General features: G+C 38.4%; 1 protein-coding gene across 14 annotated transcripts in view; it reads right to left on the bottom strand.

The window, feature by feature from the left end:
* Positions 1–25,156, bottom strand: part of DLGAP1 (DLG associated protein 1) — an 870,852-nt gene that overhangs the window by 239,369 nt on the left and 606,327 nt on the right. For 11 of the 14 annotated variants that reach the window (XM_054583388.1, XM_054583387.1, XM_054583384.1 and 8 more), the window contains one exon: positions 7,287–7,501. In XM_054583388.1, the coding sequence (XP_054439363.1) occupies positions 7,287–7,501 (215 nt within the window). Of the gene's footprint in view, positions 1–7,286; positions 7,502–15,595; positions 15,710–25,156 lie in introns of all 14 variants that reach the window. The other 3 variants (XM_054583399.1, XM_054583389.1, XM_054583390.1) reach the window with 1 other exon arrangement.

The raw sequence follows: 25,156 nt of genomic DNA, 5'->3' as shown, positions 1-25,156 counted from the left end.
ATTATTTGAAGACCTACTGTACTCTAAAATATATATATTTACATGAATATGTTCTATGTATATTTCACACGAATACATTTCCTGATTGTAATTAGGGTGCTCTCCTTTGCCTGGTTGTCTGCATTTTAACAGGGAGCATAGATATTGAAGGAATGGTAGCTAGCAAACAGGCAAAGTAAAGAATTTTAAGGCTTTTTGCAAACAGAAGTTGTGCTGGAAGATAAATGGGTAGCATTTTTAATCAGTACTACCTAAGGGGAATGAGGAGTCAGTTTCCAGACCCCTCTTTTGGGATCTTCTCCTGCTCCCATCTCTCCATAATCTTTAGGGCCCTGTTTAAACCTGACACATAGTCAGGTCATTAGAAGAAAGCTGAGGTCATACACATACAGCCATGAGACAAACACAGGTACCTGACTTGTTATTTCAATAGTCCTGCCCCAACTGAACCCAGGCTCTATGAAGCTATCACTTCTCCCTGTGTGACCTCCGTCAGCCAACAACATCTCCTTTATCTCTGATTCTTTGATCATTTGGTCATTCCTTCCTTTACCCCAGGCAAAGACTGGACTAAGATGTTCTCAAGGCTCTTCCTGTTTTAGCTGCATGTCTGCCTGCTTGCACTTTTGGGTCAGAATTTACTTCACTGCAGCCTCTGACATCCCCCTCAAATCTACTCTGCATCCTCAGACTCTGCTTTGAATGGCTCTTTTCCTGGGCCCTGCTTCTCCATTGTCCATTCTCCATTGATCTTCCTTTTCTCTTCCATTTTAACCCCCTTTGTGTAGCTCATCTCTGCAGTCTTAGTAAGTTATCATTCCACTCAGCTTTTTATCCTTCCTGCTTTCAGCCCCTGGGCTCAAGTCTTAGCTCTGACATTTAGTTGATATGTAACCATGAACAAGTTATTTAATCTCTCTGAGACATGGATGCCTTACTTGTAAAGTGAAGGAAATCTCATTTATGTATACAGTTGTGGTGATTAAAAGGCGGGGGGGTGGGGAGGGGAAGGAACATGAAGCCATTAGCACTTGGCCAGGCACTCATAACTTCATTCAAACTTAAATCTCTCTTCCATGTTTCCTTCTCTCTAAAACTATCTGAATTTTCTTTCATTTTTTTCCCACTTCCCTCACAGACACACAAGCAGGTTTTTTCCCTCTCTGAAGTCATGATCATTGTAGGTTCGGTTCAATCTTTCCTACAGAGCAATTATATAGCAAGAAAACAGCATGTGGTACAGGCTGCACTACTCACCCATCTCATTTGGGAGGGTATTAATATGCAAAGAGAGACCATTTGAAAAAAAAAACAGGCATGGCAATCAGGGGCTAAATATAATAGGCCATTTCTTATATCAATTTTCATTTGTCTTGTTTTTAAACTAGGCTTATTTCTAGCAGGGAGTTGAAAGGTATTTAGATAATTTGTCTATGAGCAAGTGAGTGAGTTTCTCTGTTTTAAACTTTTTTCATTTCTTATTTTGGAAGAAGAGAGGAGAGTTGAGTGGATAGAGGATATGAGAAGTAAATATTATGATGAGGGACAGATAGGAAACTATTCTGAGTTTATATCTCTGAGGATATAAATTCACAATTTTGTTGTGTCGGATTGTGTTATTTTGTTCTTCCTACCATTGTAAGGAAGAATTTGCTATTATATGTTACAATTATACTGCGGGACATGTAGAGAGGAATGGCAAAACATTCGGGGAAAATGGATGTCAAAGAAAAACAGAGACATTTCATAGACTTAGGAGAAAGATGGGCTGATATATGTCGCTTTGTTCTTAAATATGGTTCATGTTCTCAGGGAAAAAAATCCTCATGCTCATGTCTTTATACGACCTCCCCCACCACCTCCCTGGCCTTTTTCTGGGAAGAGAAGGAACATGAGAAACCGTAGGTGGGTAGAATGGGCATGTGGAATATGAAGAACTGGCAGAGGACAGTGTGTGTCTAGAGAGAAAAAAGGGAGTAATAAACTTACACAAAGATAATAATAATAAAAAAAGAGATTGGCAGCGAGAGGCTATAGTTTTGTGTTCTTGCTGTAGAACTGACTCATTTTAAATCTACAGAATTAAAGGTGAAGGAGAACACCTTATCTCTTCTCAAATTATAGCATTTACTAATATGACTTCTTTTTGTCTTTAAATAGTGAACTGGTATTTCTACTGTGCCTCATCCTTACAATTGTACACAGTAGTGCTAATAGATTGCTAAGAGACCGTGGAGACAAAGGAGAGCAGCCAGGGAATCGCTGGTGGAAGAGAAGTGCTTGCAGCCCTGTGCTCAGAGGAGTTTTGACCTCCAGTGGAAGCTGCTCAGTGGGAAGAGTGCTGGGGTCCATCAGTGCTGGCATCGGCTAATGCTGTCTGTCATGGGCCTTGGCAGGAGAGTTGTGATAGGAGCCTTCTGTGTGGTGCCATCCATACTGACAGCTCAAGCTTCTCATTTAATTGCGGTGGGGGGAAGCTCAGAGACATTAATCTAGTTGCCAAAAGCCATAGAGCTATTTAGTATCTCACCAACTTATTATTATTAATTTTGTCTTTTTTAACTTTTTAGTTATAATACATACATACAATATTATACAATATAATATATTAATGTATTAATATACATACAATATATTAATAATATTGTATGTACAATAATATACAACACAATATTATATCATACATACAATATTATATAATATTATATCGTACATACAATATTATATAAATTTCAGGTGTACATCCTTGGTTAGAACGATTATACATGACATAGCTCAATAAGTGATCATCCTAATAAATGTACTCATCTGACACCATACATGGTTATCAGAATATTATCGACTGTATTCCCTAGGCCATATTTTACATCCCTGTGACTATTCTGTACCTATTGATCTGTACTTCTTAATCCCTTCAGAAGCAGAAGGAAAATTTCAAAAATATGAACAATAAAATGGCAATAAATACATATTTATCAACAATTGAATCTAAAAAACAAATGAACATGCAGAACAGAAACAGACTCATAGATACGGAGAACATTTTGACAGATGCTGGATGGGAGGCGGTTGGGGAGATGGGTGAAAACATTATCTTTTAAAAAAAGTTTTCAGATCAGGGAAAGAATGAGATTAAGAGAATTTGCCATCCTGAAAATGAAAAAGTATCTGCCTTCAAGGCATTTAGAATTGAGAATAACCTTTTGTTAAGACACTGTATCAGAATTGTTAGGAGCTCTGATTGGTCCTCTCTAGAGCCAAACATGCACAGAAGCCTTGGGGCCTTCTCGCCAGTTTCAGAGACTGTTACAAGTCTGCCATGCTAGAGTCTGGCTATTTCTTCTAGGAAAAAATTTTCCTTCATGCTTGGATGGAGGGATAAAGAAGTAGGAAGAGATTTTAAAGTGTAACTTGCCTTGGATTTAATGGACATTTGTATTTAACTTTAGAGTCTTTTAAATGACAGCTCATAAATATTATTTTTTAAAGTTCTTCATTTTTACAAAATATTGAAAAAAAAATCTGGGATGGGATTTGCACATGGTTTTAACTAACCATGGTAGCAGGCAGTAGTCTTAATTCTAGACTTGCTTAATTGCATATTATAGCAAGTCCAAGTCAAAGACTCAAATTCTTTATCAGAGCTAAACTGCAGTGACATGCTTTGAGAGAACTCAGGTCCCCAAACCTGCTCCTTACTTGCCTGAGAATTTACTATTAAACATTCAGAAGTTATTTTTGAAAGTAATAATATTCTTGGGTGATATGTCATTTCAAGTTTATTGTTAGCTAATAACAAAGGAAGAAGAAAGGCCAGTAGTGGTGAAGTGAAGGGATTTCTTACTAGTTGTGGAAGAAAAGAAGGGAGTGAAAGAAATAGTAGTCCTCAGAGAGTAGCTACCGGAGTTCTATAGCCCAAAGGTGGAGTTCACTGTCTCAAGATGACCTCCAACTCTAGAATGTTCAACTGACCTTAGGTCTTATCTGTCTAAAGACACAATAGCGTTAAGTAGCTGAAGAAAACCATGCTCACAAATAGAGCCTCAAGATGCCTTTGGAAAATAGCAAAAAGAAAAGATAAGGAAAAAAAAAAAACAACAATGTAAGAAAGTGTAGGAGTGCTTTCTCTCCAGCATTTCTGAGAGAAGATGGGAGTTGAAAACCTCAAACAAAATGTTGCCCCAATCTCACTTGGCTAATTTTAGTTATCTTGGTTCATGGCTATGATTCATCCCTAAAGCTGTGAATTGCTGAGGAGGAAGGAGGAAAAAAATTGACTTAAATGTCAGAGCAGTAGGAACAAAAATATAGTTTCTTTTTTGGGGAACTAGAATTCCAGGATATGGGGATCTTCTTTTCCCATAAGGGACTAAATGCTCAAACTTTTAGAAAAACAATTACTTCCAGTCAAAATATCATCAAGGAATAAAAGGCAGCATTGATTATAAGTGACGTTATATCTGAATTTTTGCCTTCATAGTGTGTTCCTCTTTTTTTCTTGTGTGCCTCCTTAAATCCCATTAGGCTAGAAATCACTAATAATTGTAAGTACTTGAGTATGATGGAAGGTTGATATGTAGACTGTAATGAGAGATGGAACTCCTAAAGTAGGCAAGGAAGAAATGAATGGAGACAAATAGAGCTATGGGAAATAAGTCTGGTGAGTGGGGCGGTAGCACAGAGAGGAAAGACATATTAGGATAGTCAGATGTTGTCTTGGCTGCTAAAGAATAAGGGGGAATAGGGGTGGTTTGGTAAAATGCCAGCCTAAATCAAGAAAAAGGTTTTTAATTTAGGAGGTATCTCCTAGTAAACTAGTTATCATTTTGAATTTCCATAGGTTTAGAGGAGGAAAACAGAAGTCACCATTTCTTATACCCTGCTGAGTGACTAATTTTGCCGTCTGAAGTGCTGGCCCTCTCTACCATCAGCTTAGCCACTATCTGTGCATTGGCCTCTTCCTGCTCTTAAAGCTTGTGAGCACTAGGCAAAGTATATGCTGGTTGTAAAAATAGGGTCCAGGGCATTAAAAGAAGGTATTATGTAGAAGTCAAAATGAAAAAGTTCCAATGACTTCAGAATAGATTCCCCACAGCCCTGAAGCTCTGAGAAACTAGGGTACAATTGTGAACTTGATTTCTGCACATACCCCCATCCTCAGCCTCCTCAGAGCACTCTCCACATCTTCCTTAAGGCTCTGCTCCTTTCTGTTCTCCTCATGCCTGTGTACCGTTGTGAACTGCAGCAATCACTGTCTCTTGTCACCCAAGGCCCAACGTGTCATGCAGCTCATGCAACAAATGCATCCCCATAGGTAAATTAACAGGATACTAAGAAGATGGAAGGGACTCAGGAGGTTGCAGGATCCACTACTTGGTTTTCATTTGAGGAAGCTGAGATCATGAAGGTCCAAGTGACCTTCTTGCTCAAAGCATTCCCTCTTTTGCATCTTTTGGAAGATGTCAGTGCCACAGCTGGGACTAACTATTGTTTCTAGTGGAGATACTTTAAAGTCCATAGAAAATAATTGCCAGAAGAGTCCTTGGCTATTCTCATGTTATATCACCTTGGCCCACTGCCTTTATTACGTATCCAGTTCTTTTCACACTGCATATATTTAGTTTTCTGAGCTTCTGTGAGCTGTGCCAAAGTACAACAAATACTTGATTCTGTTTTTCATTTCCATGACCAATTCTTACCTTGTGTGGCAATGTAGTGGGTTGAATTTGTGTTCCCCTATAGATATGTCAAAATACTAACTCCCAATACCTGTGCATGTGACCTTACTTGGATATAGGGCCTTTGCAGGTTTAATCAAGTTAAGATAAGGTCATCAAAAAGAGTCCTAATCCGATGTCACTGGTGTCATAAGAAGACAGCCACATGACCACAGGGGCAGTGACAAGCTGAGGAATTCCAAGAATAGCAGGTCACAACCAGAAGCTAGAAAGAGGCAAGGAAGGACTGTCCTCTGCAGTTTTCAGGAGTGTGGCCCTACTGACACCTTGACTTCAAACTGCTAGTTTTCTGAACTGTGAGAGAATAAATTTCTATTGTTTCAAGCCACTCACATCACAGTACTTTGTTATAGCAGGACTAGGAAGTGAACACATGCAGAAATAAAGGCAAAGAGGAAGGCAACTGGAAGCCAAAGGAAAGAAAAAAAGAGCTTCCTTTCTTGGGTTCATTTACTAATGTCATTGGTATTAGTTTTCTATTGAAACGATCCATAGTGGTTTCACGTGATCCCTTGAAAAAAAAAATTGATGAGGAGACTCTCCTTGTCCACTTCTTGAAAATATCATGTAATTTGCTTTTAAAATAAATGTCCATGATAGATAGAATAGTCAGATGCTTTTCAGTATTCTAGGTTATAATTTAGTTTGTTTTCCTTAATATGATGCCTTTGGCATTTTTCTGTTTTATTATGTCTTTTAATATCTTATTTTGTAGTATAACATAAATGCATGAATAGTAGTATGTATTTCCTCATAATATGTAATCAAGGCACTTAAAAAATATGAATTATCCATAATATATGTTCAGGTTCAAATGATAAGATGCATGATGCTGTGTTCCAAGCTCTGATTTACTCTCCATAGATAAAATTAAAATTAAATATGGCCTTTCTTAAAATAATCAATTTCCATAATTTATTTTGTAAAGCTGCCTTCCATTTACAAATAGCACAGATGGAAGTAAGGACTACTTATCGTCATATTGTTCGAAACAGAAAAACATTTTAACGTCTCACAAAATATAATATATGTTGAGTGCCCAAATTTAAAAATGGATATCAAGAACCTTCACATATCACCCAATTTTGAAGCATGGCCACATTTTATAAGCTTCTCCAAAATAATCTGCTCTATTTTATTACTTAATTATTACTTATTTATCTGAAAAAATTCACGGGTCTTTTAAAGGAGAGATCCTTCATAGACTTAGTGGTTGAACAAATGCCCAAGATTTGGGATACACAGATCTTCTCATTGACCAGAAATATTAATTCCTTTCAGAAGCCACTGAGAGTTATTCCAAACTCTTCTCGGAGTTTGGGGGTTCAGCTTATGATCTATGCAAGGTATACCTAGATGCCATGCCTTTTAAAGCACTGGGGCGTACAAGTCAGACGTAATGTCAAAACCAATAGACCATTCAATGAATCACACTGCTCCATCTGAAGAGTATTTTCTGTCCCATTTACTCTGGGTGTCACACAATCGGATCCTAGGTAATAATACAAGGAGCTGGACTACTAGAAGGACAATGCTAGAAACACTTACTTGAGTGTGGTGAGTTCTGTAAGAGAAGGCTGAGTAGCCTTGAGATAGCTTTCTCTTCGAGCAGCAACTTTGGGAGAAGGCTTGGGACTTGTGTCCGAGTCACCACTGTCTTCATCTCCCATGGCTTTGATATAGCTGCCACTCCGCATTCTTCGGCATGGAATTTCATCGTCTTTACCTCGAGGGGTATACCCTGTCCATTCATCTTGAGGAACCTATTCAGACATAAAACAGATGATTCATTGTTTTGTAAGACCCAACATTTTTATTCTTTCTTTTTTTTGGGGGGTATGACCCTAAATAGGGGTAATATAGTTAATCATCTTAAACTTTAGACATATACTTTTCAATAATGGTGTTTTATTTTAATTGGTTTAAAATATTTTGAATATATGCAAATCCATATCTCAATCTTTAAAACAATCTGTTATTAGGAAAAAATGAAAATCATTGGCTCTGTTTTACTTATACATCTCAGTTTTCTCATGCTGATAGTAACTGAGTCAGGCAGAAGAATATCATTGGAAGGGAGATTGGTTTTATCAAAGTCTTTAATTATTTATTTTCAGTTGTCATTTAAGTTCAAAACTGTTTCTGTTTTGTCTACATCTTCCTTGAACCCTCCACCTCTACCACCTTGTAGCCAATCTTTCTTACTTCTAAATCAGTGGTCTGTACCAGCTGCATTGATTTCCTAATTCAGCCTCCATAGACCTGCTTAAAGCACACTTTAAAGGTTTCCAATGATCTGCTCATGAAAGCTAGTGGTATTTTCTTTAAATTATTCTTGACCTCTAACACATAATGCCACCATCACCACCACCTCTTAAGAGTTTCTCTGCTTACATGGTATAGCTACTACTGTACTTATCTGAATTGTTCTTTTCCTCTTGCTTTGATGGGTCCTGTCCTAAATTCCTAATTGTGAGTACCACACAAGATAGGGTCCTCAGTGCATTGCTCTCTCTTCTTTGCACAGTCATTTCCTTTGAGTTCAGCAGAGCACTATGTTATGTGCTATAAGAGCACTATAGAAGGTGTCTTTATGGCTTTTTCTCTTCAGTTCCTCTTAGATTTTCCACTACAATGTGGACTCAACCTAGGATCTCATTCCTCCTCCATTTGGTAAAAGAAATGCATAATTATTACTCTTTATAGGCATTAAGAAGGAACAGCCTACAGTGCATGAGGCTTAATTTAAAAAGATGGGGGAGTTTGGTTCTTGCCCTCAACATGTTTATTACAGAGGTGAGAAGACAAAGCATAAATTTGAGGAGTTCTGAATCAACATGTTAGCAAGTTTAAGATATGGTGCCATAAATGGAAACTGGCCCAATTTGCAATGAGAAGTTAAAAAGGTATTTAATATTTTGATGCTAACCATTTATTGGTTATTATCCATTAGGTAATATAGTATTTCATTATTAATGTTTAACTATGCTAAGCAATTTGTTTACAGGATCTTATTTCATCAACACAACAATTCTGCATTCTTTCCTGCATGTCTCAGTTGAGAAGCAGGAGCTCACGTAGCTTAAGAAATTTGCCAAAGAATGCATAGCTAGTCAATGGCAGTGCTGGAATTTAAAGCATTTGGGCTTAACATCAAAAATCAGATTTACTTAATTCCAACCATCATTAATTACATATGAATCTTAACACTTAATGTTAAGAAAATTATCTACAATGTTATATACACATACACAGATTTCTAAATTTATAGGTTTTAAGAGAATAGATGTTCCACTAAATACACTAGTCTTTCTCCCTTAAATTATAAATTTGTTCATATAATTTGAAAGCTTATGTATAGAAACATCAGATTGAAGAATTGCTACTATTCATGGACCCGGAAACAGTTGTTTATAGGCTCTAATCCTGAAAAGCACTAATAAAGTATGATTAAGTTTCACTGTGCAGCTTGTTTATTTTATTAAACAAATTCTTAAGTCACACTTTCAATGTACAGGTACTGTTTTGAATGTTTTATAAATGTTAACTCATTGGATCCACACAGCTGAAGGGTAGTATTATTACCACCCCCGTTTTACAAATGAGGAAACTAAGGTTATGTAACTCGCCTAAAGTCCCGACTATGAAGAGCAGGGTGCCAACCCAGCAGCTCCTGGGGCCTTGCTGTTAACCACTATTTGATGCTGCCTCTTTAGGCTATGATCAGTAGTACCTACGGAACCAAACAATTATAGTCCCATGACACCTTCATAATCTGTCACATCAGTTGCATTTGCCATCTATTAATTATGCTAGTAACAACACAGATTTTTTACTTTTTTAGCTAAAAAAACATCACTGTCACCATAGCAACGAGGGAGATTTCTAAGGGAAATTGTAAATGCTGAGAACAGTCTTGTTTTTTTTTTTCAATTGGCAGATGACTCATTGCAAAGATATGATCGTGTTCAGAACCTCATAATTGGCTTAGCAATTGCATTTTATAAATTAAGTTAGTACAGCTGAGGGTCACAGATGATGCATACAACATTTAAGAATAGGCTAATGACAAACTTACTAGTTCATATCACTTATGAAACAAAACATGGCAAATTTCTGTTTAGGTGTTTTTTCCAAAATCAGTTTATAGTAGAAGCTTGGATTTGGACTAGAAACAGGCTGGGTTATTGAGAAGGGAACCAGATGGGTAGTATTTAATCTGTATATCTTTCAATTAAATATAATTTTCAAATTACAGCAACAAAAATTGTATGTAAGTGACTTACATTGTAATGGAATTGAAAAATTAATAATTTACTTATATACCTAAAGATAGCCTAGAACAAAATTACATACAAAAATGCAAGAATCAGTTCTAGGGCAAATGTAAAGAAACAGAAATCAAGACCCTAGAGAAGAAAAATACTGTTGCTGACATTTAAGGGCCAGAAAAGTTGCTATAACTGAGCCACAGTTTTTATTTCAAGTATCTTAAGCTCTAAAGTAAAAGGGAAGACAGTGGGTAGGCATATAATTTTCAAAGAAAGCATACAAGTGTATAAGGCACCCAGAGCATAAAATGTCATCTCCTTTTGTAGAAACGAAAGGAGACTCATGGCTATAGCTACTATTGTGATCTAGTCAAAGGTTGCTGTGCCTTTCTCTTTCAGTTCACAGAGAATAAAGATTTAGGAAAATCCAAGGGGAAAAAATTAACCTTGCAGCTGTTTGAGAAAGCCTTTGTTATCACTAATCTTAGCAGGTTAAAGAAATGAAAGTTTTGGTAAGAGAAGGAAGCTGGAGCAGATAGGAAAGCAGCCTGGTCACTTGTTGATGGCAGTCTAGACAGTTGTCCTGCTTGTCTGTACCAGCTTAGCAGGTGGTTTGAGCCAACAAATGTTAAAAAAACATAAATCTAATAAAGGTTAGGTTTAAATAGTTATGGGTTAGAGAAAAAGCAGATCATTTGCTTCTTAATGCATACAATTAAGCAGTAAAGCTCCAACAGAGAGCTTTATTTTTGATAAAATGAGATAAGGATAGTGTGAATTTTTCTATTTCAGGTATAGTGAGTCTATAACTTAAACCACAGGTCATCACTCAGAAGTACAGAAGACCTATCTCTGACCAAGGAATGGCCATAGCCAGGGCTATCTTTCTCTAATTACAGGATGAGGATGTTTTACACATTGAAATAGAATCATGGGCACCAAGTGATGGCCCATTCTAATGATGGCCACAGACTATTCAGTCACAGAACAAGAAACTTAATGAGCCACGCTTGCATTTCTAAAGTCTTCCTTCCTTTCTCCATGCCTCTTCCCCTTTTTCCTTTACTCGTGCAAGTATTTTTAGCTTGTTGATTTTCCAGCCATGGTCTGAGTGCCAGGAATATGCAGCAGTGAACAGTACCTATGTTAATCCCATGTTATTGAACATGAAGAGACAGATAATAGACAAGTACACCAATAAATCAACAAGGTTATTTCAGAAACCATAAATGCCTAGAGGAGAGCTCAGGGAAGGACTTCTAGCCGGAAGAATCAGACAGCGAAAAGTCTTTAGATTAGAAATAGTCTTGGTGTAATCAAAGACTTGGAAAAATATGCCAGCATGTCCAGAGTGCACTGAGCAAGAGGAAAGTGAAAAAAGGAGAGGCTAAGGGCATAGGGCCAAGTCTCGAAGGTTCTCCTAAGCCCACCTCAAATTCTTCTTCAAGGCTAAATTCAGCAATCCCAAAGCTCTCTCCAACTGCTCCAGCCTAAATTGGTCTCCTTTAAGAAATCTATGGCTTATATCACCTACATAAGGGTCAGCAAACTATAGCTCACACAGTAAATCCAGTTTGCCATTCATTATGTGTCATGGCTGGTTTCCAGGTACAAGGGCAAAGATGGGGTGGAGACTGTGTGGCCCCAAACCAGATCCGCATCTTCCATCTGAATATTTGGTTTGCATAACCATACAGTGGCATTTGCATAAACTTCTTGGTCGTGTTTTTGTGTCATCTGTCCAAATACTCAGTACACTCACTGGAATAAGGGGAAGCAGTATTGCTGAAGGCTCAGTGCGTGGGCTCTGCAGTTAGACTGCCCAGGTTTGAATTCCCGCTGGGCCAGTAACAAGGTACTTTCATGGTCAAGTTAATTAACTCCTCTGTGCCTCACTTTCTTTGTCCATTCTCCATGCCTTAGAGTTATTTGTGGATTACATGAGGTAATGCCCACAGGCACACAGGAAGCGCTCAGTAAAGGCTGTGTTACAGGAGTTCTGCACTACTCAGTACGCAGCATGGCACCGAACACAGAGAGGCTCCCTCGTGATGGACAACACTGGCTTTCTAAGAAGTCTGACGCTGTGTTCATTTTTCTTTGGTAATGGAGGGGTCGAAATAATGGAAATATAGGAATCAGAAACTTAAGTTCCTAATCTATTGCCTAATCTACTCCCATCATCTTTAAGGGAGAGTTGCCCACCAGGAAGTAATGCACAGCTCTCTGTCCTGGGGACTCATCCTTACCCTGCAGGCCTGAGGGGGGGCCTTCTTCCTTGGGCCTCTTAGCTTGCCTGGCTTCCTAGTGGTCAAATCTCAAACATCTCCTTTTGACTCACAAAACAGAAATCTCAGGGAAGAAGAAACCTCCACGGGAACTATTTTTATGTTTGTATTTGTATTTTTTAGAAATCCCAAGCCTAGAACTATGCACTCCAGAGGTATGAGGACTGTGAAGGCCAACAGCTGGGGGCAAGGAGGCTCTGGGCTGCATGAAGGTGCTGCTCTGGGCCGGCAGCTCTTAGCCACAGAGGTGAGGGAGGGAGGGAGGGTCAGAAAAAGCAAAGGGGACAAGCTTCTTACTGTTTATCTCACTATTTCTAGGGCCAAGTACAGTGTCAGAAACAGAATAAGTTTCTGGGTAAATGTGACACTGAATGAATTAATGAATTTCCAACACCAGCTTTGCTTTCACTCACTGTATGTGACCATGGATAAGTCATTCCACCTCTTTGATTCAGTGTTTTCCATCTGTAAAATGGGGATGATAATAGACACTTAATGAGTATGGGTAATGTGTGTGATTATAGTTGTGAACTTTAAAGCATCATATAAATCTGAGAATAAAGGTTAGCTATCTGTCTTCTTATTGTCTACTTCTTAAGTATGGCCAGCTATAAATATCTTGTGAATTAAAAAGCAGTGGCATTTTAACTGACATACTTCTTCTAATCATTATTCTAGTATAAGAATATAACTGCAAATAGAACATATATGTAACCCTATGTAAAAATGTAAACATTTCAAATATGAAAATTATAAATATTATAAATATAAAAATTTCATCTGTTCCAATATATATATCCTCTATAGTAAGTATGTGCTCTCCCAACTTGGCCCACAGGCACAAAAATATATTTATCTTTCTTCTAAGACCTTTGAAATTGGACTGTCTTCTAGAGCAGCCACATTTTTTCCCTTTAGGCTTCCCCAAACTAGTTGAAACGGGATCAAGCTAGTTCTGGGAGATCTGTGAGCTAAAGTATAACATGTTAGAGGTCCTTAAGAAACCTTTTCCATAGGAAACCTTTAAAGGTGATATAATTCAAGGCAAAACCTTTTGTGTGAATGTTTCAAAGGCTTTGCTGATTTTTTGGGGTCCTAACCCCATTTGATTAATAAAGTTTCCATTTTAAATAGGCAAGGTACTCTTACTTCTACCCTTCTTCAGGCTTCCTCTAATCCAAATACCACATTTTACCTACTCTAAGATACCAGTGCAAAAGCCACAACATTTTTTTTGTACCATAAAAAAGAAATGAATGTTACCAATTAAATTCTGACATGCCATAGATTGTATGATACATTCCAATATCAAGATGCTAATGTAAAAAAAAAATTTGTATTAGAATCAATTAAACACCCTTTTAAAGAACATGTGCAGTAATAAGAACAAGAAATGGATAGTAATTATAAACTTAATGTTCACATCTTAGTAACAAAATAATAGTAACAATTAGCATTCATCTATGTCATGCTTTTGCGAAAAACTTTAAGTATAAATGTGATATAATGTCTCATGATTCTTACAACTACCTTGGAGGATAAGATTAAGTATATATTATAATTTCAGCTTGTCAAGTAAAGCAATGGAGGTACAGAGAGGTCAGTAGCTAATCCAAGGTGACACTTGGCCCAAGCTGGGTCTGCTGTACAGTCCGGGGTTTTCCCACCTGCGTTCAGTTCTTAGGTATCGTGCGAGTAATAATTATCATCTTATGATTATCAAAAGAACACATATTTCAGATAATAAAACAAAATTTTAGGGTTTAAAGGTCTATCTGGAGGAAAAAAACAATGAAATAAATATTCCATGCTTTGGAATAAAAACTTATAAGAAATACTATTTCAGACATGGGAAGTCTTGCTTTTAAAAAGCTCTTTCAAAGCACACATGGTTTGCATCCCCACATCGGCTGGGCTGCGGTCACAAGGTGTAACTAAATGTAGATCGAGTCAGACATTCTGTGCCAATGGTCTGAGAGACGGTGGCTGGGAGATGAAGCCATGTGTGAGTGACTTCTGGAGAGTGAATTATCTCAGGATGGGAAGTTGGATGGTGAGGTTCATAGTAATGAAAATGCGTGAGATTCTGGGAAATCTGAGAGCCACAAAAGGAATGAAGACACTTAGAACGCCGGCACAGCTGAAATGGAGCATATGTCCTGGCATACACCAGGGGAGGCCAGTGCGAGTCTGTGAGCACTTCTGCATTGTAGGGAATTAGGGGGGAAACTGATCCTAAGGCTGGGGTGTGATTTAAAGCCAGTTCTATTTCGTCAGGAATCAATGAAGCTGGGAGGAAGAACTGAGGAATTTTCTTGATTACGTAGAAATAAAGACAATATAATAAGGAAGAGCATTGATTAAAATGGTGGAAATCAGTTATAGGTTTATATTTGCAAGACTACCCCTCAGCAACAGTTGATTTGTTCCCAAGCATAGAGTATGTCAGTGAAAGCAACCAGGTAAGTGAAGGTGCTTGGCTATGGCTGAGGGGAGTCAACCTACCAGGTCTTTCCTCAGTGTGAGGAGGGGTAGCTATGAGGAGGAAAAACTGTATTTATGAAAGGAGAACTAGGGATCTGGTATTTACTGAATAAACTGACATTTATAGAATAACCCCAAATGGCTGGAACTGATACTTATATTGCTTTATTGTCACCTTTCCAGCAGTCCTATAAAATAGGAATGAGGGCTGTAAAACAGACCTGAAAAGCGAAAACGACTTGCCCAAGGTCCTCATGGGGAGTAGGAGTCTGCATTTGTCTCCTGTGGTATTAAAAAACCACAAAGTTTTTAATAGGACAAAGTTCTTAATAGCATCACCCTACCTTTGATGAATGTATGTTGACTGAGTGAATGAAAAAATAATCTGAAAAGATGGAGTGTACTACTCAACTGTACTGTTTTTTAAATACAATGCAACTATTAAAATAAGCACGAATATTATCTTGTCATTAATTTTCTAGTACTGATAAAGAAGGTTTAAAAAATATATCCTTAAAATAATTCTGAAGTGAACCGGTGTTTGCTGTTTCACAGTTTTGTGGCACCCTGCTGACAGCCATTATCGGCTACTGTGTAAGTGCAAATGGACAGTTTGGGGGAATGAGAAAACTTACAGGAGAGCCACACCTTGTAGGGATGGCTCTGGGGCCTCCAAGCACCCCAGTGGTTTTTCAGCACGTGTAAGAAGTCTTCGCCCTGGACTTGCAGTTTCTGCCTAGCACTTTTCACAGAAATGGCTGTAATGCATTGGCCTTCTAAGCACTTTTAGTGAGCTCTCAGATTCCCTACTCACTCGGCTCCTTTGCATCTTCTTTGCAGCTGGGAGAACTGCTTTTCTGCTCCACACAGCTTTCAACTTGACAAATGCGACTTGGCATAAATGTCCCTGTAGCTTTTTTAGCTTGCTCTTCTCATGGCAAAAGCAGGAAAAAAAGAGCAGGAATAGGAAAATTACAATTACACGACGTGCAGATCTCAAGGCCTGATTGGTGTTTTCCAATCAGATTTCCCTGGCAACCGCCCTTCCTGACTCCCCTTGAAGCCCAAAGAGGGTGTAAATCTTAATTTGCTTAAAAATTACCTTTAAAGGACAAGAGTAAATACCCACCTCTTTTAAAATAGTGCATATGCCCTTTGCCACATCGGCCTCCATATAACATTCTTAAGTGTTCTTGAACAGAACTTTGTAAATAGTCCTATGTAATGGTGATTTGTTCACTCTGACCTTACGGAATTATTCTCGCCCATGGACATTTATAGGTATCTCCAGGGTACCCAGAACCATAGCAGGCGCCTAGTAAACACACTAAAACATTTTTAAAAACAAAATCTCAAAGAGATTTGCAAGTTGTCAGTGGATCAGGCAAATCTGGAGGATGGAGGATGAAAGAGTAAAAACAATTTTTAAGCAAGTCAAGCTGAGTTGAGCACTAAATTTTAGCACCTCCGAATTACCTACTGTGTTTGTAGTTCGTTCTTATATAGCCTCTTCCCTGGTGGTAACACGGTCCCTTAGGAGCTGACTGTATGTGCGTGAAGTGCGGGAATGCCACTGAGAAGTAGTACTACAGGAGAAACGCAGCGGAGCAAGGCCTGTGACCCTCAAAGGAAGGGAGGGATCCATGGGCCTTTGGGGGCTGATAGAAAAATGTTGCTGAGGTGTTGGCTGACATCAAAGGGGGCACTACTGTTGGCAGGATGCTCTTGTGATACCACACCAAGGAATAGTAACTAAGATAGTACACTTCGGTGTGATGCGGCAACAGTGGGGGGAAAGTGAATTTCATTCATTGTCCACCCTGTATTTTTCCTTGCAGTGGGCATCTGCAGGCTGTGCTGCCCCACTGCCACTTCTGGTTCTTGTAGCCACATCCTGTGATTTTGCTTTGGGGAAACTGTTTTCCCTACACTCAAGGTCCTAGTATTTCAGGAGTAACAGGAGTTGGGTTCAGCCAATCAGCACATCACACGCCCAGCTCCTCGGCTCGGTTCAGGGCTGAGCCTGTGACCTAAGCCTGTTCGATCAGCAAGCGCCTCTGGACCTTGAATGCTGGGACAAAGATATTTCCTCTCATTCAGTGTATCAAGAGGGTTGCAATTAACCTTAGGACGTGCTGGTAGCCATTTATAATTCCTATACACAAACATTATCTTACATATACAAAAACCTTACTTTGCTATTAATACCATTGCAAAGATGAGAACATCGAGACGTAATGTAATTAAATAATTTATACCAAGTTTTACAGCTAGTAAAATCATAGTCAGAATTAAAAATCTGGCTTGTCTCACTCAAATTTCTACGCTCTTCACACGATGGTGCTGTCTATAAATTTCAAAATTCAGTAACAATAATTTTCCATTAAACATAAAACTCAGGAGTTAGGTTGCTGGGAGATACAATGCTATATAACATTTTGAAACTTGGAACAAGTAGTGAGGGTTAGACGCTTGGAAGAACCAAAGGACTTCAAAAAAGAATGTCCACACAACACCCGTCATGAAGCAGCTACAGTTGGCTATAAGTTTTAGTGAAAGATAAGGAAGAGAAAAACAACAGAGGCTTAGGTCTATAAAACTAAATCTTATATTTATTTTTACTGACTAATATAGGTGATAAACTAATATAGAGCCCTTTTAGTTTTTAATGAAGCTTCACATTTTTAACATATCTTTTTGACCGATTGGAGGTGCATCTGTTGGCGTGCAGTGCTAACTGAGGCATTGTAATTTTCCATTACAGTAGTCACTAGCACAGTGTCTGTCTACCACAGTCTCTGTGGTTTGTACCTATAATCCCCAAAACTGAATTTCCTGAGGCAAACTAGAATTCTCTGTCTGGTTTCAGAGACATAGATGTGGGTAGAATATTTGAGATCTTCCTTATGGGGTCAATGGAAACCCAGATGTAGACGTCTCATTCATAAAACTAAATTTCAGTGTTGGCTAAAATCTTACAGCTCTCTAATTAGTGAGACCTTCTAATTGTCAAATGTTTATGAGTATGAATCTTTTCCCTTAGAACTTAAAATCTGATAATCTTATTATGAACAAACAATACAACTAGTTTAGAATCTATAAAATATCAGGCCAGTCATCTCCAGTATTAACACTTGATTCAAAAATCATGAATTTTGAAATAAGTCTCAGCATATATTTTACTTTAGTTTCTCTATCATTGATTTTGGGACAGTAAGTTTCTCAAATGAGGCTATAAATTGTTACTATAAAGTTGGTGAATGATTAACTTAGCTATTTGGCATCTATAAAGAAAAAATATATTTAAGAAGAGGTACAACTCAAATTTCCTTCTTCTCATCACTATCTGATTCCTGCTCTCTCTTGGTGCTGTTTGAGCTTTTTATTCCAAATTACATTCACAATATCTAAAAGTATACTACATTCAAATGAGTCAAAAGAGAATCTTTTCTTCATGAATCTTGTTTGTTCTAATTCAATGACACCATCATCTTTCAAATTATGTGCATCTACTTCTTGATATCTAGGAAGAGCTGAATAATATTTAAGGTGTACTTATGTACACAGGTAAAACAAGATTCCATTTTAATAATCCTCATACTGGGAAGTTGCCTCTTGAGGATTTGTACTTGAAGCCTATATTCCAAACTACTTCTTCTGGGCAGCATGCTATGTAGAACTAACGGGGGTTGTCACACAGGAATGTGCAGAGAAGAATGTGATATCCTCTACAGCTATCTGGGCCAGTATTTCCAAATTAGCTCAAACTCCCTTGAAAGGAAATGTCTTAACTGGAATATTCATTGTAGGGTTTGGGGTAAGGTTTCTTAGACAAAACTTTATTATGGTATTCTCTTCCTTCACTGAGTAGTTAAGCTGGAGTTAAAATACCATTTTTTAGCACTTTTTGAAAACACTTTAAAAGCACATTATTGTGAAGTAGGTGCTGTTTTAGATACTCAGGGCATAGCAATATATAAACAGAAAAAATGCGCCTTTCTGAGGAATGAGGAAGACAAACACTAATAAAATAAGTAAAAGGTATGTTAGATGGTGACATGTGCCATGGAGAAAAAAAAGCAGAGTGTGTATGTGAAGGAGGGAGGGAGCGGGATATGCAAGGTCAGGGAGCATGGTCAGCGAAGGCCTCCTTGAAAAGGCACCTCTTAGTTCAGACCAAACGGGGGAGGGAGTGAGTCCTGAGGCCTGTAGGGAGAGTGCTCAGGGCAGGAAGAAGAGCCAAGGAGAAGAGGAGACATGCCTGCAACTCTAACATGCAGCAGCCAGGTGGGTGGAGTGGAGAGGAGTAGGAAGGTGAGTACGGGGTGATGATGGGTGGGCATAGGGGCCCAATCACCTGGGCTTCGGAGGCCATTGTAAAGACTGTGGCTCCTACTCAGGGTGAAATGGGAGTGGATTGGAGGCTTCATGATGGATGTTACACATTCCAGTTTAAAAGGATCACTTAGGTGGCTGAGTTGGGAATGACTAGAAGGGAGAAAGGGTAGAGTTGGAGGGAGAGTTTGGAGGCTCATGCAATAGTCCAGGCTGGAGATGAAGGTGAGGAGTGGTAGCAGCATTGAGCATGGAGAGAAGATAGGACCAATAGGTTTCTTAATGATGATTTGAATGTGGGCTTGAAAGAAAGAAAGATGTTAAGAATAACTTCACATTCTGGGCTGAGCAACTGGAAAGATTGATTCCCATTAACTGAGGTGAGGGGGTCTAAGGGAGGCTCAGACTAGGGGACAAAGACTAGGTGTTCAGTTTGGGACACACTAAGTTTGAAATGCCATTGAGACATCTATGTAGACGGGTTGGATAGGGGCCTGGGTATACAAGTCTGGGAGTTCAGGCAACCTGTGCTGGGAAAAGAAATGTGGGTATTCACACAGCATTTAAAGCTCTTAGAATGAATGAGATGACCTAAGAAACGAGCGTTGGTAGGAGAGAGAAATGGCTCAAGAGCTGTGCCCGTTTGGCACTGATACGACCTCAGGAGATGGGGAGGTAAGAAGAAACCAGTTACCAGTCTGAGGGGGATCAGTAAGGTATTGTTGCCCTAGAAGCTGAGTGAAGAAAGCTGTTCAGTAAGGAAGGAGTAATAAATTATCACAGTGATTTTTCCTAGGCCTTAATCCCACTGGGACATTAAATTAGCAATGTTGATTTCTACCTCTCAGTCATTAATTGCTTTATACAAAGGCTTTCGCTGTTCATTAATTAGCTTTATTTTCCCAGCAAGACGCAAGCTTCTTGAGAACAAGGCTTTGTTTTCTTCTCTCTTTTTCTCTCTAGAGTGATAGTTTTAAATAGTTTGTGACTACATTTCACAGTGAGAAATACATCTTACTTTGGAAAGCAATATATGCACATATGCAACTGAAAGAAAGAAATATGTGCTACATACTCTATATTCTTTTCCATTTTCTTCTATTGTATTCTATTTAATTAAAAATAATGTTGTTCATGACCCACTGAATTGATTTCACTAGTCACTAATTGGTTGCAACCATTGGTTTGAAAAGCACTGCTTTTAGAACATCCAGCACAGAGCACTGCCACATTCATTATTAATCAGAGACAACATTATTCATCTTCATTTCTCCCAAAGTCCCTTCTGTAAAGCAAATGCTTAATGTGTTCTTGCTGAATGAATAGCTTTGAGACCCTAAAGTAATACTTCTTTAACTGAGTTACCTTTACTTTACAGATTGTGTTTGTGTAGAAGAATACTTCTTAAGAGCTCTCTGACTTTAGCATGAGGACAGATAGAAGTGTCTTTTTGAATGAACCCCTGTAGCCTAGAGTAAGAGAACACTCTGGCCAGAATTAGAGATGCTGCCCAGATGAAATGGGACTGCTAGCTGGGTACCAACTAATGCTCAATGCATTTGCATATCTTCTGTATCAGCTTCAGGGCGCAGAGCCAGTGGGGTTCAAAACATTTTTAAAAACTAAACTTACTCACTAAATAAATAAACTAATTAAAAAACCTTAGAACATTCATCTTAGAACAATTATGTCTTTTTACTCTAGTTAATGAGGTATTAGATGTCAAAATAAATGTTGAGAATTAATGTCGAGAACATTAAATGTCCACAACAAAAATACATGGATGGGGACAAAAATCATTATGGGGATTAGTCATAAAATGTTTTAGAATTTTGAAATGTCCAACTATAGAAATGAGGTATAATTAAACCTAGACATTTCATTTAAGAAATCTTTAAAACAAGAGCTTTGCATATAGTAAGTCCTCAGCGAATGTCAGGTAATGTTTAAATCCTTCTCCATACAGCACACTCACAAAAGTAGCACAGAAGAAAGTGGAATATTTTCCACAATGTAATTTTTACCTCTATAGGGGTTTTCACTTATATGGAAGGAGCATTGTACAATGAATATAGCATAGATTTTGGAAGCAGATAAATCTGGGTCCAAATCTAAATCTATTACTTACCAGACGTGATTTTGGCTCAGTTACTTTAATATCTTTTAATGTTAATTTCAAACATCAAATGAAGATAGTAACACACAATTCAGGGACTTATTATAAGGATATATATGCATCTGTGTATTACCTAAAAACTTGTTTTTTGGAATTCAGATAATATTTTCTTGTAGGAATCATGTCATAAGTGATGATTAAATTTCCATGTGGGACAAACACCTACAGCTTATTTAATTCATAATAGAACTGAACCGTGATGAATTATGCAATAGTTCCTAGGCCTTTTCACCCGGGAGTGGGAGAGGTTTGAGGTCAGGAAGATTAGCGCACTTGAAGGAATCTGTGTGTAAGGTCTGTGTGTAGGAGGTGGTGGGCCAGTAAAGGCTCTCAGAGCAGAACAGAAGAAACAGAAATTTGTTTTAAGGAACCGGCACACATGGCTAGGGGCAGGGGGTGGGAAGCGTGGAATCTGTGGGGCAGGCTCACAGGTCAAAAACTCAGTCAGGGACTGAAGTTCAAGATATTCTTGAAGCTAAATTTCTTCTGCTCAGGATAGCCTAAGCTTTGTTCTTAGAACTTTCAATTCATTGGACAAGGCCCACCCACATTGTCTAGGGTACTCTCCTTTATTTAGAGTCAACTGATTGTAGGTATCGACCATATGTACAAAATTCCTTCACAGTGACAACTATATTAGTGTTTGATTAAATAACTGGGTACTCTAGCCTAGTCGGGTGGCCACATAGAACTAACCATCACAGATGGACATTTGAATGGCAGCTCCTAAGGTGGTGGGTGTGGCACTCCAGGGGCGGACTGGGGCCCTGTGGAGCTCACTGATATAAAGGTTCTCTTCAGCTGAGAGTTGTATGTGTTTCATTTACTCTTCTAGGGAGTTAGATTGGGTCAAAGACCTCAGTGTAAATACCAACGCTCTAACCAGCTCTTCAGGAGGCCCACAAAGTCCATCCAAGCTGAAAGAGCCTGGCTTTGCACCCAGTGCCTTAACAGAGTGCTTGGCACTTCAATTTAATTGTCATATTTTTAAGAGCAAGGGAGGCAATTATGAAATTTTTTTCCTTGTTGACAGATGAACTGAAAAATCTACAGTCACATGAAATATGACACCATGTGAAATAGAAATTTCAGAGACTGATCATTTAAGCTCTCCTACATTTTAAAAGTCCAATATGTCCAAAATAATCTGCTTTAATAGAACAAATATAGAGCTAATCTGAAAAAAATAAAGATTTACTCCAACAACTGACACATATTACTAATGTAACACATCATATTATTTTAAAATCAATTGTTTACAAATCTGTCTCACCCACCAATCTGTAAGCCACTTGAGAGAAGGGGTGATGTCATTAATTTGGCTGAGACTACATCTTATTCATTCTATATTCCCAGTTCCAAGGAGAGTATCAAATCAAATAAATAAAATAAAATACAACTGCTCACTAAATCTTTTGTTACATTGCCTGAGTTATACCTGATTTGTAAATCAATTCAGAAGTAAGCATGGGGACCTTCAGTCCTGGATTTCCCTTCACCAGTGGCAGGGAGGAAACATGGCATCTGATGTGGGCAAGTAGGAGGGATCTCAGCAGAACAGGTCAGGACGGGCCCCTGTGTATATGAAGGGGCTGGTGGGGGGTTCAGTATCATGGCGGTGGGTTTGGATAATGGGCACATAACCAGCTTCTAGCGGATAGTCTTTGGTGGCCTCTAGAGAGCTGCAGTTGGATGTTTTTGTGGAGACTTTTAGGGAACCATAGCCACATCCCACAGCAGGGTCAACAGAACTCCATCAGGTCCGGAGAGCTCCGTCACCTGACTGTGGCAGGGCCAGTGGAGCAGAATCCTAAAATTGCCATCCCACCCAGAGGATTCTAGGTACATTTTATGGATCACTCATCCTAGAACTGCTCTGTGGAAGAGGGTTCCAAGGGGGAAGAGGCTAGGAGATGCTCTGTATTGTACTGCCCCCTTAGAGAGCTGCCGTCCATGTGAACATCTACAGGTTCCAGATGCCTGAGTATATTGCTGAGTTTATCAAATTCAGTTCCTTTTCTTCACATGAAACCTACCCTCACCATGCTTTGCGAAATGCCAACCCCTCATCTACAAATGAAGAAACAGACACCCATAATGTAAATTATATTTTGTACGGCTAATACGGGGCAGAACTTGACTAGAAAGCAGATCATATCTCTCTTAAGCACGTGTGCTTTCAGCTTTATCATATTGTAACTCTCTACCCGCTGAACTCAACAAAAGAAAAACATGATTACTCCATATGAATACTTTTCAACAGTTTGCAAAACTGTTTTGATCTCCCTGTATGGAGGTATAAAAGACAAAAGACAAAAATAGAGGGTGGTTTTTATGTAGAAAGGGAGAACCATGGAAAAAAAACCAGTGTTTGGGAATTCACACTGTGTGTCAAGCCTATGTCATTATTTGTTTCACTCAAGAAATCTGTGCAAATGAAACAAAGCAATAGATTCATGCAAGTGGCAAGGGCCTGTAAAATTAGGCATGTGTCACATGTCTTGCATCATATCTCATGAACCTACTATGCCAATCTCTTCCAGTAAAAACTGTAATGAGGTAAAAATGTCTTACTCAAGATAATATATGATTATCTTTGGATGTAAAAGAACCTTTACACACTCCATTATTTCTTCTATCACCAAAAAGTTGACTGGAATTCTTTACTGTTCTCTCTCTCACACACAGGAACACATATGCACACTTCATATTCAATTATGGTGTTTTACCTATTACATTGTGAACTACCCACCAACACTAACTATGAAGATATATTTCATTTGAGAAAGACCATTTTTGTTTTTTTTTTTTTTATCCTTCTGGTAATGAGTCAAATTGACCTGATTTTGGTTCTTCAAATATTCATACTTCCCAGTAACAATGCTGGCTTCTGCACTTCAAATACACTTCACTGCAGCTGGATGAGTGAGCACTTACTTCACACTCAAGTTTTCAATTGTTTGTACAGAGTAAAAAATTCTGAATTAATAGAAAAGCATTAAATTAAGTGTCCCTCATAATATCTTATTTGACAAAAAGGAATTATTTTCTTTTCCCCTGAGACAGATTTGGACAACATCCAGAACAAAGCAAAACAAACTGTTTTGTTTCAGAATGTCCAGAGGGAACTTTTTTTTTGGTGATACATAATTCTTAAATCAGAAAAAAATTTAAGTGGCTTCCAAAGCAATCCAGTGTCCCCAATAACACTGGAAGTCTGGAACACAGAGCATGTGTTCTGGGGGTGGGTAGGACATTGTATGGTAGGAGAAGGCTAAGGCAGGGCATCTCAGTACCCTTCCAATCACTGAAGTAGAGGGGGTGAGATTTTCTTCCTTGTATACCCAGCATTGTGGCAACTCAAATTTCTTCTCCTCTTCCATCTGAGGTGCTGCTACATGTAAATTTTGACCTGATTCCAATTGTAATAAATATACAGGGTGTAGAGGCAAAAGAAACTCATGAATGATTTCCTATCATAGTGTTCTTTGTGGATGGCTTTCTGAACAAAAAACACTTAAGTAGCAACTGAAGGCATAATTTTCTTGAATTTTATATGAAAGGAGAGGTACATTTATTTGCTTTGTTTTGGTTTACAAAACATCTTTCCTTTTGTTCTTATGTTATGCAGAAACCAAAAGGAGATATAAAAATTGTGTCTTGGAGATTTCCAGTCAAGATGGCAGTGTAGGCAGGCATGGCTCACCTCCTCCCACAACCACATCAAAATTACAACTAAAATATAGAACAATCATCACTCAGAAACATCAGAAATCAAGTTGAATGGAAGTCTGACAATTATGGAATTAAAGAAACCACATCCATCCAGACTGGTAAGAGGTGCGAAGACACAAATGGGTTGGT

The sequence above is a fragment of the Pteronotus mesoamericanus genome, unplaced genomic scaffold, assembly GCF_021234165.1.
Source record: "Pteronotus mesoamericanus isolate MK-2021 breed Mesoamerican mustached bat unplaced genomic scaffold, CSHL_Meso_final contig_74, whole genome shotgun sequence".
NCBI lineage: Eukaryota > Metazoa > Chordata > Mammalia > Chiroptera > Mormoopidae > Pteronotus > Pteronotus mesoamericanus.
Note: the sequence above shows the minus strand (reverse complement) of the source record. Positions and strands in the feature narration are given on the sequence as shown.